This window comes from Mustela lutreola, chromosome 3 (assembly GCF_030435805.1).
Source record: "Mustela lutreola isolate mMusLut2 chromosome 3, mMusLut2.pri, whole genome shotgun sequence".
Taxonomy (NCBI): Eukaryota; Metazoa; Chordata; class Mammalia; order Carnivora; family Mustelidae; genus Mustela; species Mustela lutreola.
The window spans coordinates 197,097,764-197,114,162 of NC_081292.1; the positions used below are offsets into that span (position 1 = coordinate 197,097,764).

The 16,399-nt window shown below is 34.9% G+C and overlaps 1 protein-coding gene across 2 annotated transcripts in view; it reads right to left on the minus strand.

Moving 5' to 3' along the window:
• Positions 1-2,628: 2,628 nt before the first annotated feature.
• Positions 2,629-16,399, minus strand: part of BMPR2 (bone morphogenetic protein receptor type 2) — a 208,936-nt gene continuing 195,165 nt past the window's right edge. For both annotated transcript variants that reach the window (XM_059168380.1, XM_059168381.1), the window contains exons 11-13: positions 15,088-15,260; positions 11,479-12,758; positions 2,629-10,063 (exon numbers count right to left, since the gene is read on the minus strand). In XM_059168380.1, the coding sequence (XP_059024363.1) occupies positions 9,813-10,063; positions 11,479-12,758; positions 15,088-15,260 (1,704 nt within the window). In that variant the 3' untranslated portion in view covers positions 2,629-9,812. The remainder of the gene's footprint in view (positions 10,064-11,478; positions 12,759-15,087; positions 15,261-16,399) is intronic.

Below are 16,399 nucleotides of genomic sequence, written 5' to 3' on the forward strand. Positions count from 1 at the left end.
CATACCTTTCAGTCCAAACTTCTTTAAAAATTTCTGTCAAGGTCCTTCCTAGCTAAGATTTGGTCTCCTTGTTGGCTATGACAGCAAGTCTAGACACCCGGGTCTGGTTTTCAAAAGATATTTGGATCTACTTCTTATTTCCAGTCCCTATTCTTCCTTATCTGTCTCTGGTCACTTCAAATTTCCTGCCTTCATTTTTCCTACTGAAACCCCACCTATCCTTTCAAGACTCTCTTCAATAATCGTTTCCTCACTAAAGTCTTCTTTGGCTCTTTAAACACATATTGAACATGTAGTTTACCACTAATTTGGGCACTTAACATGTCATCTTGTTTGGATGTAACTATTTCTTCTTAGGCCTTTATTCCTCCACAAGGTGGTTTAAGTTCCTGGGGGCAGGAATAATACCAAACTTTTTGGATCTCTCAGTATAGTAATAGTGATTCAATTTCAAAAAAATGAGTAATAACACATTATAATAATAAAATGAAAGCTGCCCAAATATATAATTTAATTTGAAAAAGACTAGAAAATAAGGGGAAAATTCATTATTAGAAAGATTAATCACTAGCTAAAGTTAGTCATTTGCAGAGGCTGTAAACTAGGAAGGTGGATCAGATAGATGTAGGTGTAAATGAAAATAATTTTACTTGTGAGAAGTTCTTATTAAAAGATTCAGTAGGGGGGCACCTGGGTGGCTCAGTGGGTCAAGCCGCTGCCTTCGGCTCAGGTCATGATCTCAGGGTCCTGGGATCGAGTCCAGCATTGGGCTCTCTGCTCAGCAGGGGCCTGCTTCCTTCCCTTCCCCTCTCTCTGCCTGCCTCTCTGCCTGCTGTGATCTCTCTCTGTCAAATAAATAAATAAAATCTTAAAAAAAAAAAAAAAAAAGATTCAGTAGGTTATCATGTATTTTTCCCAGACCATCATATTTTCTCTAAGGACATTTAGTTATCATCCTGAATATTACATAGTGGGTCCTGTAGAGAATTGCAACAGTAGCCCATAACCTTATATTGTCAATGTAGGGCATGCAAATCAAAAGGGAAATGGTGTCCCAAATCTATTATCCCTAAAATATTAAGTGCCTACAAGAGTAGGCCATGCTTCTCCTAAAACAAATATTCCCTTGGCATCTACTTAAGGCAGGTCTGACACTTTTTTTCTATTGTTTATAAAATTTTTATTTTTATTTTTTAAATAATCTCTACGTGGGGCTCAAACTCACCACAAGACCAAAGGTCACATGCTCTACCAACCGAGTCAGCCAGGCACCCGAGTCTAGCATTCTTTTAAAACATGGCTATCCTGTGGATTATACAGGATCTTACTCCAGGACACTTAGCTAATACAGTGAATTCATCTGGAGTCAAAAACAATATGGGGTCCCTGGGTGGCTCAGTCAGTTAAGTGTCTGCATTCGGCTTCGGTCATGCTTAGCGGTGAACCTGCTTTCCCCCTCGCCTGCTGGTCCCCCTGCTTGTGCTCTTGCTCTCTGACAAACAAAATCTTTAAAAATATATATGATGCCTTCACAAACTCATATTGCATTTTAACTTTTAAATGCAATATTTAGGACTTTATTTTTTTAAGATTTTATTTATTTGACAGAGAGAGAGAGAGAGATCACAAGTAGGCAGAGAGGCAGGCAGAGAAAGGGGGAAGCAGGCTCACTGCTGAGCAGAGAGCCCGATGCGGGGCTCGATCCCAGGACCCTGAGATCATGACCTGAGCCGAAGGCAGAGGCTTAACCCACTGAGCCACCCAGGCGCCCCTATTTAGGACTTTTTATTGTAATTTTTAAATGCAAACAACTTTTAAATGCAGTATTTAGGACTTAAATGCAATAAAAAGGACTTTTAAAAACATGAAGATCTAACTTAAAAGATTATTTGATGATGTTTAGTACAAACACATCAATGTTAGGCCAGTAGAGACAGTTGTTTTGGTACCTGTTAGCATTTCAGTAACAGCAAATTGCTTCATGTATGTTCCTGGCTATTCTTTTTACTGCTGGGCCATTCTTGCTTTTATTTTTGAATTTTCTTGCCATAACCAGAGATTTAAAACTATTAGTTCAAAGCAAAATGGGAAATACATTGAATCCCATTTTACCAGTTCTGTGGCTTTGGACAAGACATTTAACTTCCCCGAACCAGTTTTCTAATTTTTAAAATGGGGACAATGTGTATTTTATTTATTCTACATATGTAGAATTAACTACCACAGTGCCTAGTATACAGAAAGTGTGCAACTATTCTTTTTTTTTTTTCTTAAAGATTTTTTATTTATTTGACAGACAGAGATCACAAATAGGCAGAGAGGCAGGCAGAGAGAGAGAGAGAGAGAGAGAGGAGGAAGCAGGCTCCCTGCAGAGCAGAGAGCCTGACACGGGGGCTCGATCCCAGGACCCTGGGGTCATGACCTGAGCCGAAGGCAGAGGCTTTAACCCACTGAGCCACCCAGGCGCCCCTGCAACTATTATTCTAATGTTAGTTGATTTAAAAAAAACTGTATCATATTGAGTAATGAGCATATTAAAACATTTACTATTCTGGTGCAAAACACCTAAAATATCACACTAACAGTCATAATTTCTGGGGACCTAATAAAATCAAAAGATACAATTACTGTTGTCATTAATAAGATCTTTAATAAATGGAATAATGCACCATTTTACAGCAAGCCTTTTTTAAACCTAAAGAACTGTCTTAAAATTTCCTTCTCCAATGTCTCTGTAGCAATACAATCTTTTTATTTAGGTTTATATATATCAAAGCATTTACTTACAATTATTCATAAAAAACTCTTTAGTGGCTTAATGTCAGCTTTCATAGTGGCATCCATAGATAATACAAAAGAAAAGTGATTTGCTTTATTTCATACTCACACTGATCCATCAAACACAACTTACACAGCATAGCAAGGTCTCAGACGGCTTTTACAAAAGCAAAAATAACTGAAAGTAATTATTCATAAATTCATATGATATTCTATCTGTAATGTAAGAGCAAAACACACCAACAAAAGATACCCGTTAACAAGAAAGAGGGTTCTGAGGAATTGCCAATATTTTTCAGCCTTTCTTATTCCAGAAAAGCATCCTCAGAAATGAATACTCTGTAGCTTATGTTTCTCCTGTCCATTCAGAAAAAGCACGGCAGCTACACATCTCCATGTTTCAGCTACTACAATACCCTAAGAGTTAGTGTACTTTACAATTATCCACTTATCTTCATTTGAAAAATTATCAACAGAAAATTAAGGATGATTCCAGCTTATACAAACACTTACACAATATAATTTCCATGGAAACATGACGAGGCATACAAAAACTTTAAATAAATAAATGTGACGAGAAAAAGAAAAGCCACAGAAGCCAAGTAATTCAGTTTTAACCAGAACCTATCTTTGAATTGCATCTTTTAGTAATTTAGTTTTCTTACTGTTAAGCTCCTTTAAAAATATGTTTCCCTATCATACTTAAGAGGATTGGTAATAAGGTGGAGAGCCTGAGACAAGAGACTGGTTACAAATAACCTCACTGCTAGGATTTTAAGTATACAGCATATCAATTTGGAGCTTTGATTTGTCTGATTGAAGGAAAAATTCTATTTGGATATAACAAGGTGATAAACAGCTTACCATAGGTTACCTCCTCAAAACCATCCAAACTATTACTAAGGCTATAAACTCATTAATTCACTTTTAGAAGAGTTTTATAATGTTGAATTACTTCAAGAAAATTTTATCTCAGAGGAATAACTTTACTAAGTTCTCCTATTAAAAAACAAAGCAAAATGAAATGATTTGTCCCATCATGTATAACCATTTACCCAAAGAAGAGAAATGGTTTTAAGATGATGCTTCAACTCTAAGGCCTAAATAGGCTGCAACATGTAGCCAGTTGGTTGAGTCATTTCCCTCTATTCAGTAACTACAGAACTGGGCAAGTTTTTATAATTAATGAAATCTGATGTTATGTCTATGTAAATTAAGTCAAATCATAAGATGAAACATTAAATGAACTGTATATGCAACAAACACTTTAAATATTCAACTGGACTAATTGCTTATTTGTTTCCAATTAGTTTCTCATGTGCAAAGGATGAAAAGGACCCTGAGTTTTTAAGTAATATTATGTCTATAGAACGAGTCTAACACATGAAGATGTTTCTGAAATCTAAAAGTACAAAAAAAAAAAAAGGAAAAAACCTACATGTTGCCTTTTGAAACATTTTTTGAAAGTTGTAATTTTTTAAAAAATTCAATCATAAAATGGATTGCCCTAGCGATGTGATTTATTTCTTAAGATTTCTTCTCTTAAACTTTAGAATCTGGGTTGCAAATTAAGTTCAAAAAAATGAATGTCACTACAATTAATAGTAAAACTATGAACATCACATAATAACAGAATTGGAATTTTCAAAATATGATAGATTTATTTGGGGCATAATTCTAATATACAGCATTAAATCTTCTGAATTACTTACTTTCAAATGTATCAGCCATGAGATAAAATCCTGGATTTTTTTTTTTTTTTATATGCACAAACACTCAACTTTAACCAGCCACTTAAAAGTTAAATGAAAGTCGTTATAGTCCAGTCTATGTTGCAAAATAATAAGTATTTCAAAAGTGGTCTGCAAAAATGTCCATAGATAATACCTGATTATTATAAGGTTTTTGAAAGGTAATCTTGCATTTTGTGTTTAATATTTGATACAAGGGAAAGTGTAAAATGTTGTGGCTCAATTATAATGCTAAGCTTGCTGCAATATAGGTTAAAAATTTTAATGGCAAAATTATATACAATTCTGTATGCATGGCTTTTTAGTTAGAACTAATGAGAATATAAAATTATAAAGCTCCACAATTTAGTAGGAAATGTTTAATAATACAAAACTCAAATTAAGAGCTGATTTTCTGACAATCTGATGGTTGGATCCATTGTCAAACAATTCAGATGTTACTACATCTCAAATTCTCAATTCTATCCTACTGAACTATTATTTAAATGGGAGTAATGAATTCGAATATAATGTAAAATATAATTTTAGGTGTTCTTAAGTATAAATAGTTATTAAAATAGGGCTGAGAAGGAAATGCTAAGGGAACCAAAGCAGTTTTGTCTGAAGAACTGAGACTTAGATGTTAATTGAGAAGCTTGAAGCATAATGAAAAATGACAATACTGGAGAAGATGGCCAACTTTTTTTTTTTAACTGCTGGAGGAGACAAATGCACATAAAATAAAACAGGAGGGAAGCAGAATAGACATGAAGAAAACTTTCCTGACACAGAAGATTGCAACTCAGATAACCAAGGGATACAGCAAGTCAGACACAAACTAAAAGGCAGTTGAAGGAAAGTAATGGGTAGGTGCACCAGAGCACCCTGAGATTTCTTTTCTTCTATACTAGTTTAATCTGAGAAGCTATAGAAAAGCCTTCTTTTGATAATAACATTTGTGTAACTAGCTCAAACAGTGATTTGCCAGATTTACTAAGTCAAGGAATATATTTAAGAGTGGATCATGCAAGGTAGTTTTGGCTAACATTTGCATAGTTCAGAATCTACAAATTAAAATGCAATTTTATCTGCTGAAGAGCGAACTGACAGCAAAAGGTATATTTAGAAACATCTCAGTCTGAAAAAAACTCCTGGGGTGTGTGTGGGAGTGTTACACAGGTCTAGATAATCAACTGTGTGTACAATTTCTAATAAGTTAGCTTGAAGATAAAGTAATATATAAAGCAATCTATGAATAGTTATATAATGACCTGCACATAACTCGTAGTAAGTTTAACATAAATTTATAGAAGGCTGTTCAGGAATACAATGTAATCTCAAGTTCTAGGAGCTAACTACCTCCAATGAAATATTAATTTCCATAAATATTGAAAAAAGAAACAAAAAAAATTATTGAAGTATTCTTCCATTTTAAATGACTTTGAGAATGGAAAGTTCAGCAAATAGCTGTGGCCTACCAGGTATTCTATTTGGCTTTAGATGCCAAACTTGAAAATATTTTAAATAAAAACACTTGCCAAATTTTGTGACAATTCCCACTGAAACACATACTTACTTGAATGCTCCTACCTTTAATTATTTTCACATTCAGAACCAATGTACATTTTCTGCAGTAAGTGGGTACGTGAAAGGAAGCTATCGAAACTGCTTTGTAAAAAAGGATACCTTTGTATCCTTTCTATGTCTTCCTTAATTAGTTCTTTGGATTAGCAAAATCTTCTCTAAGTCATTACAAGCAGAAATTTTCAAGATGGAGTCAAAGGATTGATGAGACTTAAAAGCCGTTAAATTAATTCCTCCAAGTCAAGTATGGCATCAATTTAGGGAAAAATCTTTGTTCTCATAAGCCACCTTCACTTTTCCCTTAAAATTTACTTTACCTTTAGTCCTACAATGCAAGAATATTAGGAGTAAAGAGAAGAGAAATAATTTTAGGATTCATGATGGCAGATGTGGGATTGAATTTCATCTTGAATTAGTAATTATTTCTCAAGCAACAGCCAGCATAGACATGTCCACATGTCTTATGTTCGTCTAACTTTGAAAGTGATTAAGGTATCTGGTTTGGCCTATATACAAGCCACATTTGTGCTGGAGTGTAATGACTGAATTTCTTACAAAATGTCAGTATATCACACATCCTGTCATAGAGTGTGTAGGCAGTGTGGTGTGGATGAGAGAGATGTGGAGAGGCAAACCCAAGTTAAAATCTAGCTTTCTCTATTACTAGGATGTGGAACTTGGGCAAATGACTTAGCTTTTCTTTGCTTCAATTTCCTCAATCTGTAAAGTGGAAATATTAACTATGATCTTTAAATAGTTGCTATGAGGATTAGAAGAGTTGTGAATGTATATCCCAGCAGTCAGTATATAACAAATCGTCAGTTACTGTTATTCAAATCCTGTGCCCTTTCATAACATTTTACACTGATATTGATTTCTTTTTCCCCAAATTATGAATTTAAAAAGGGGGAACACTGTTAGGAATTATGATTAAATAATTTTTGTCTAAACCCAATTCAAATCAAGTTCTTTAAATTATCTAGTTCTGACATACAGTTAGGATAGTTCAGGGAATTAATATTAGGATTTGATTACCTATTATGATGCTTTTAAGGTTGTAACACTAGCAAAGTGAATTTTAATATTTTTTCACTAAATGGCCTTTATTTAAAGGATCCAAATGCTTTTCTACATGCAAAATATTGACAGCAGTTAAATATTCGCTTTAAGAAACATTATTAGATGAATAAAGTTAGCAAATATTTTAAGTAATTTTGCTTGCTTGTATATTACAGATTCTAAATTGGTCTGATGTACAATTTTTACTCTTCCTATTTTTTAAGGATCTACTAAAAAAACCAGGGAAAGAAAATTATTTGTTTTAAACATGCTTGCATGAAATGGGAAACTTAAAAGGATTCTTTTATTTTGGTATATAAATTCTTGAAAGCATTTTAATATTAAACATCAAAAAAAAAAAAAAAAAGATGCTGGAAAAATTACAACCAAGTAGCCTCAACACAAAGTAAGGTAGGATAACTTCCGTCAGGAAACGATCAGTTAGATCTCAAATGGTCATTTAGCCTCAATTGGAGAAGGAATGTGATTTACTTTGATTCAAAGATATCCTACACGTGTTTGAAAATAATGAAATGCAGCTTAACGACATTTAAAGGCAAGAGAACTAAGTGAAAATTTGGTGAGAAAGATATAAATAATTTGTTACATAGATAGAAAAATAATTATGCAAGAAGACTGAAAAATGTTAAGTATCTGAATCAAGAGAAGGGCCAATAAAACACAAAAGGTGGATATCCTGGGCACTAAAAAAATCATCTTTATTCTAAAAATTCAAAACTGTGTTCAGCCATCCATCAGCATAAATGTGAAGTGTTATAACATCTAACTCATAGGATTATAATAGATGACAAAAACAGAAGCCTTATATAATAAATTATAAATATCTTGGACAGCAAATTGGGAAACTTATGTTATCTTTAGCTAAATGATGAAGATAGAGGAATACGAGTGAGAAAACATTGTTCAGGAGATAAAAACCTAAAAGCAAGAATATGGGCATTTGTGTTTTTCTCTTAGCTTTTAATCTTTCAGAGAAATCTTAGAACTTAGTTAAATAACATCTATTAAGTACTCTGAGAATCTGGAAAAATTAAGTGAGAACATCACTGTTTGCAAATTGATAGAAAATAATCTGTGCTTATAAAAAAAGTCCCTTATTTGACATAAAGTGCTTTATTTTAAAAAAACATGCTGAGGTTGTTGTTTAGAGATAACTATCAGTAAGGAAAGAAGCAAAGGAAGCTTTTAAAAAAACAATATGACTTGAAGGATACTTAATGTGTCATCACTAAAAGGTATATTCTAATATAATGTAGATAATAAATGCTGCTCATCTATCAAAGATCATATGAAAAGCTGGCAAAAAGACAAATTATGAAAATGGGGTTAGTGAAGAAACAGTTTTGAAAAAAGAGAGGTAAGCCTCAGTCTGCTCAAAAATGATAGGTTGGGCAGCAATCTTTCCTTCCACAGGGATTTGGCATGCCAGATGAATGATCTTTCCACACAGTGTTTTAGGTCTTGGGAAGAGGACTCATTTTCACATAAAGCCACCAGGCATTGCAGGGAAGAGAATAAAAAGTTACTACTGGTTCAAAACTATGAATTACTTTTGAAGTTATTTTAAATAGGAAATGTAATTTTATTTGAGTCAAAGATGGCCTATTCAGAGAATGAAGGCTGTAACACAATATAGTCTTAACCATCTACCTACTTAAAAATTCCTTATAAGTATAGCTCTGTAAGTTTTCCAATAAAAATGTGCTTCTTAAATAAATGAATATGGATCATGAACATACATATAAAAATAAAATAAAAGGAAGAAAGGCTAATATTTGACTTCGTTTACTTTGTTCTATGCTCTCTTATGAACTTCCCAAAACCAGAACCAAATACGTTTATTAAAATGCCTGGAAAGAAACATTTAGGACTTGGAAGGTTAAAAGAAATGGCATTTCAAATTAGGTTTTGGTAGTTCCTTTTTTAGAGCCCTTTGAGACAATGTTTCTGCATTCTCCATACGGAGAGAGAAAGCAAGAAATCAGGTAGCTGCTCTCTCTTGTGCAAAAATCACTGCCATAGAACTGACCTGCCAAAAGTATGGGGGTTGGGGCAGAAAAATGTATTTACTATGGAAGAATGTGTGCTCTGTTAGGAAGAGAGCTTACAAGAAAGCTTATTTGTGGACTATAGACTATTGCACATTCAACAAAACACAAGAGAAAAGAATGTCCAACAGATAATATGTTCAGGAACAGTTCAACATATAAACTAGCTTGTGCCCAGAAATAAAACATGGATATCAGACACCACTGCAGTCAAACCTGTCTTAATTTGCTTCTGCTTTAATGACCTTTAGAAACTGGTCCAAACTGATTATCAGCAATACATTGTTTTTGCTTTTTTTCTTAAAAAAATATTTTGAGACCACTTTTGATACACACACATATAATTCTGTGGTCATAACAGACAAATATAACTTTAATGAGACTAAACAAAAGTGCAAAACTTAAAAAAACAAAATTAAAAAATATGGAAGCATAAGCTAAATTTTTCTGCATAGCTGAAATCTATTTAAAGCAAGTCCTGTTGCAGGGTGGGAGAGGGTACTGACAGGAAGATAAAGCAGTTTTTTTAAAAGGTCTTCTGCACATTTAAATGATGCAAAAAATAATTTCACTCCATAGGCTTGAAAATATTTCACAGACAGTTCATTCCTATATCTTTAGAGACCATGGTTGTGGCAGTGCCTCCTTCTGCAAGGTAAACTGCGGTGCTGGATTTGGAATGAACTGCCCTGTCATTGCCATTGTTGTTGACCTCACAGTCCAGTGGTTCAGTGGAGATGACCCAGGTGGAGGGGCGCCACCGCTTAAGAGAATAGGGAGTTTTCACACGTTTCTTAATCTTTTCACCAGATCCTGATTTGCCATCTTGTGTTGACTCACCGACTGAAAATAAAAGGACAGGAAAATAAACTATATATAAAGAAACTATTAAATAGTAAGAAATTAGGGTTATAACTCAAGAACAGATCAAACTAATATCTGCAGGAGGTATTAATAGACATTACTTGAAATTCATGATGCCAGGCAATTATTTTCTAGGCAAACCTTAACCAACTTACTCTGAGACTCTTTAAGCCGAATCGTTTTCATAACTGGTTGGATTATTCTATTGGGCAAGCAAAAACAGAAGAGAAAATTGGAAGTTTTCAGCTGTATTCTCAAATTCTCTCCTTGTTGGTAGTGTTCCTAACTTGGCAAAATGCATTTAATCATTCTACTTAATGTTCAAAGCAGATTAAAGGTACATGGCATATAATATTTTCAGAAGAATGATATAGATACTATAGTATTAATTTTCTGGTAATTTCCCCTTCCCACAACTGACAAGACATTTTATTGCTGTGGAGCCCTGCTATAGGGTGTATCAATTGGCCTATAATACAAGCCACTCAAACAAGGGGATAGATTCTACTGATTTTTTTCTTTTTTTTAAGTAAACTCTAGGCCCACATGGAGCTCAAACCCATATGCCAAGATCAAGTTGCATGCTCCACTGACTGAGCTAGCTAGGTGCCCCCTACTGATTAATTTCTGAGAGCCAAATCCCTTTAGGCCATTTTGTAGTCCTTGACAACAACCATAAAACATGACTCCTTTCTTTCCATAAAGTGCTGTCAGCCTAAAAGAGAAATCACTTGTATAATGATGACTATTAAAGATTTTGGTGTGCTGTCTTGTGTTATAATCCCTTTGGTGCTAGAAACCATGTATCAAGTTATCTGTTTAGGGGACCTGTGGCAAGATGCCATAGGCAGGCAGGAGGAGGCTCAACACATAACTCTTGGACAAGATGATACTAAAAAAAACAAAAAATCCCCCCAAGACCAAGAACTTCAGTTTAAAAAAAAATGATTTTTTTCTGAATTTTCTCCAGATTTTAAAGATTTAAGGTTAGTCTGATAAAACAGATATTAAAACATAACAGATATTAAAATACTCAACAAGTGTTTCAAAGTTCTACTGACATCATTTTACCTGGAGCTTTCAAACTCGTATTTACTTAGTTTCAACCATTCACAGTAAGTACATGAATTGCATTATGAACCAGCAGCTATGTAAGGCATGTGTTAAAGTTGTTTTTAAGTTCTGACTGTTGTGACATTGACTACCAACAACAAAAAATTACTTTTTTTCTTTACAACAGTCTGATTACTTTTGAGTCCAACCAAGTGGCTTACCATGTTTCCAAAAGCGGTAAAAATAAGTAACTGCAAGTTGAAAACACAATTTAATTTTATCTAAGTAATTAAACGGTCCCAAAAGACAAGCAGGAGAGAGTAAATGATCCCTTCACTTACACTGCAAACCACTGCCATCAAGGACATTTGTGGCTGAAAGATCCAGAGAATTAGGCCTCTGTGCTTTTCTGGGTTTTGGTGGTCCAGGATCTGCTACTGTGCTTGGAACACCCTGTGTAGGAACATCTTGCTCTGAACACGGATTACTGTTGTTGTTATTGGAATTAGTTCGGCCACCTTCCAGTGGCCGATCCCTCCTGTCCACAAGACGATCGAGAACACCTTCGTCATGGCCAGCCTGTTGCTCTCGTCTCAGTAAAGGTTCATGCTCATCAGGACTGGAATTAATATTCAGTCGGGTATCCTCACTAATGAATTGATTCTGCAGCATTTCTTGGCCCCTGTGTGCCACTGTGTTGGCTGTCTGGCCAGACGGTACTGCCCCATTAACATACTGGGTAGTGGCAGTATGGGAGTTAACAGTGTGGTTTCTACCTGCCACACCATTCATGGTGACTGTCACCACATGAGGTTCCGCAGCATTGATGGTATTCATCTTGGCCACTCCAGTTTCTACTTGTTTCAAGTTTGATTTGTGCTTGCTGCCAAATTTCAGCCGGGGCTCCTTTGTTGAATTTTTGGTGTTTAAAGGCAAACTAGTAGGTCTCTTAGGAAGGTTTTGTTGCTTGGGCAAAGGATAGATCTGAGCAGGTGGAACATCTGGAATTAAACACGCCTGGCCATTTGCAGCTTGTGTGAAGTCCTGCTGTCCAGTTGCTTCTACTGCAAGTTTTATGAGTGGGTAAAGCAAGCTAGAACTGGTGCTGCTCAGTGGGTCTGGCCCACTGAACTGTTTAAGAGAATGCTCCATGAGATTCTCATCAGAACTTTCCTTGAGGTTCTTATCAACTTCTTTTGGGTCCAGCTTGTTGGTCTCCAAGTCTTCTTCCGTAAGTTGTAAGCAGACAGGGGTTGGCCCAATGGGCTGTGAAACACTGGTGGCATGCAGATTTGTTTCATCTGAGTATGGTATCTCAGATATAGTGGTCATGCCAGTGCTTGGAGTGAGGCCAGTGGTGTTTGTGGTGGTTGTGTTGGTGGACAGGCTGGTGACGCTTGTTTCAGGGCTGGGGATTCGAGCTTGTGCTTGCTGCCGTTCATAGTTGATTGAATTTCGGTTCTTTTCCCCTATAGTCAAAGGTGTGCTAGACATCGAATGTTCGGAGGAAATATTCTTCACAATGCTGTCAGTATGATGGATAGAGTCTTCAATGTATGAGGAAGAAGAATAATCTGGATAAGGGCCAATCTTTGGCACACGCCTATTGTGTGACAGGTTGCTTAAAGAAAGAAAAAAAGTGCCACACTGAGAATGTACACTTATGGCAAACTGACCCTCCAAGTTTAAAACCACTGATTTTAAAGGATGAACTGCTTTTTATTTTGTTCCTAACCACACTGCCCTAGAGATAATGTAAAAATTCTGATCACACAATTAAGTGTCAATTAATAACTTGCTAAATGCTAGTTGGTTTTTTTTTTTAAAAGATATCATTTATTTATTTGAGGGAGAGAGAGCACACAAGAGAGAGAGAGCAAGAGTTGAAGAGAGGGGCAGAGGGAGAGAGAGAAGCAGACTCCCCACTGAGCACAGAGCCCAGTGGGGCTCAATCCCAGGACCCTGAGCCAAATGCAGACACTTAATCAAATGAGCCACCCAGGTGCCCCTAAATGCTAGTTTTATATGAAATAAGACTACTGAAAACCTAGTGGATCTAGATATGTTTTTTATGGATGTTCATTATTTCGGTTTATAAGAGTTAATTTAAAAAATCTCCCCTATAGCTTTGTAACATTACCAAATACATCTTTATGAACTGTATACTTGTACAACCAGATATAAAGATTCATGAGAGGAGGAGCCACTATATGCTTCTTTTATACTCCTACAATCCTAGATACATAGTGGCAACTCAATAAATACTTTACCAATTAAGTTACAACAGCCAAATGGTAAAAAGAATATAAGCTTTTAGGCTCTTCCAAAGTGCTTCCATGCTTCCATTAAGAGGAAGTCTAGCAATGGAATGTACCTTTCTGGGGGCAAATTGAGCCATATCAATGAAACTTCTACAGACTACGAGTATAAGACAGAGTGTGACATTCAGATAAAGGAACAATTCAGAACTACTCTCCAGTTATCAAGAGTTCTTCACAGTCCTTATCATACCTTGAGAGGGATGGTTCTTAAGCATCACACTAAATATATTTAGGTCATTTAAAATAAAGGCAGGAAAAAAATAAAATAAAGGCAGGGATAGCTTTAACTAAACAATGGGAATATTATTAGATACAAGTATTAGGAGAAAAGCAGCAGCTCAAGGAGAATGACAGGAGGGTGAAGAATAAAAAAAGTAGTTGTATAGTGCATGATTTCAGGGAAACTATTTAGAAATGACTATGGACATGAGAAACAGCATGGAAAAACACAGAGCTGAAGGACTTAGGGGCTGAAAAATGGTCAATACAAGGGAGGGTCCCATCAAAGATTTCTTACCATTTAGAAAAAGTTTAAAAGTACTCAGAGTTAAAAGTAACTTATGCCTGAGAGAGGTACAAATAACATGCTAGAGCACACAGAAAATACAGAGATCAGGGGAGACAGAAGCAGAAGACTATCCTCAAGTGGCACAAAGTACAAAAATTTGAATTTAGGATTGCTAGTCTTTACCTTCCTTGACTTGCTGAAATATCAGGGATAAGGGTTCACCTGCTGAAGCTAATTCAGTCCAAACATAAGCAGTGTAAACCCAATTTTGGTCTATAGTTTATAACACAAATTGCTCTAAAAAATTAGAATAGAAAATAGCAAAAAAAATAATTCAATAATCAAGTATGGTTTTATCTCAATTTTCTCTGGTAACTCTTTCCTGGGTGCTTTTCTGAAAAATTTTAACATGTATGTAATAAAATGACAAATTTGGGGGAAAACATTCCCCCAAACATGCAAGAAAGAAACATAGGTTACCATTATCTGAAAGTTGCAATTTTTTAAAGGAATTTTTTAAAAAGCCCTTTTATTTAGAATGAAAGATCATAATTTAACAAAGAAATGTCTCATAAAGTAATATTTATGATGGGATAGAAAAACCTAATGAATTGCTTTCATGTTAAGTAGTAGTAAGATATTCTATAAACAAAAGAACATTAGATAGGAAGACTGAATCTTGGTCTCTAGTGAAACAGTGGTTAAATAGCCAATTTCATAGTTCTATTCTCCCTAAAAATAAATAAGTAAATAAAAAGTAAGAGAAAGAAATAATGGCAACAAATGATAAATGAGACAATATAAGCAGAAGTGCTTATAAACTTTTGGAACCATGAGGATGTTTTGCCTTTATTATTTTAGGGAAGTAGGAGCATTAATAAAGACTAACCTCTTTTTACTATATCTTGAGATATCAAAATATCACAAATTCCATCTTGCATTTATGCCAAACAAAAATCTCTAGCAAAAAATGGGCATATTGAAAAAAATACCACAATGTTAGATTGTATGAATTAATCATTGTCTTTTTAGACTGGCTTAATAGTATTTCTTCCCTAATCTCTGTTTAGTCTCAGTTTTCAATACTGGCTGATGAATGTCAAACCCCTCCAAGGTCTTACCGCTCATTCTGCATAGCAGTAGACATGGGATTGACTGTTGGGCTCACAGATTTGTTTCTTTCCCATATCATCATAAGTTCAGCCATTCGCTCCTCAGCACACTGTGCAGTAAGCCGAGCCTCCGCATCCTGGTCCCAACAGTCTTCGATTGTCTCCTTGAGTGATCTCACTGCCTATAATAAAGTACATGTCAAAAAGTATATCTTTAACAAAAAAAACAACTAAGATTTTTAGTGACATGAAGTAAAAGAAAAATCAATTATCTTTAACCAATATTTTATACAGCTATAATAAAATATTTTAGACTTCAGAGATTTGTAAAACGTCATTTTTCTCAAAAGATGAGGAACTTAATGTAAGCAAACAAGGAAGGTTTAACTTAACTCCTAAAGAATTAGCCATAAATGTGAAAAAGTTATGTGGTTCATCAAGGTCACAGGTTTCTGACATTGTTCCTTGTTATTTCTAGCAAAAGCCTCTAATTCCACTTAAAAAATGAGTTTTGAGTTTGATGGAATTTTGGCACCAGGCTATCTTCAATCTCTACGTTAGCTTTTTTACACCTGGTAAAGAGTACTTCACTCATACTGTGAAGTTTAAAGACTTGGCGTTTTCTTTTTCTTTAAACTAATTTCAGTGATAGTATCAAAAACGGTCTATTCTGTAGTATTCATCTTTATCAGCAATGAACAATAGTCTCCCTTTTGGGGAAAGTTGGTTTGAACTTCCTTTTTTAAAAACAGATTTCACAAACTGTCATCCAGAATCCTTTCAGACTTGTTTTTTTTGACTTGTGTTTATTAGGCTTCAGAGCTTTTTGCTGCAGATATTCACAGTTCTTGCACTTTTAAAATGCTTTCAAAAAAATTAAGATGAGGGTTGCCAGATCTAAAAAATAATGTAGAATAGCACTTAATTTTAATGTTTTAGATAACTGACAAATCATTTTTAGTATGTATTCCATGCAATGCTTAATCTGGGCATTTTATCTTACAAGCCTATTTTAAGCTAAAATCCTTGTTAGCTTTCTTAGCACTATTTTTAGTGTTTTCCTAATAATTTGTGTTCTCTAACAAAAAAATCTTAACCTGCAGGAAATCTGATGGTGTTTGTTGTGGGCATATGCTAAATCAATACCCACACCATGGCCCACCCTTGATACCATCTTTCTTGCTCCCTTAGCTCTTAAGCTGCCTCAGTGTGGCAATGCTGGTTCCCCAATTCTGACCACAGCACAAATCCAAAATATATCTTTTTAAATATTTATTTATTTATTTGACAGAGAGAGATCACAAGTAAGCGGAGAGGCAGG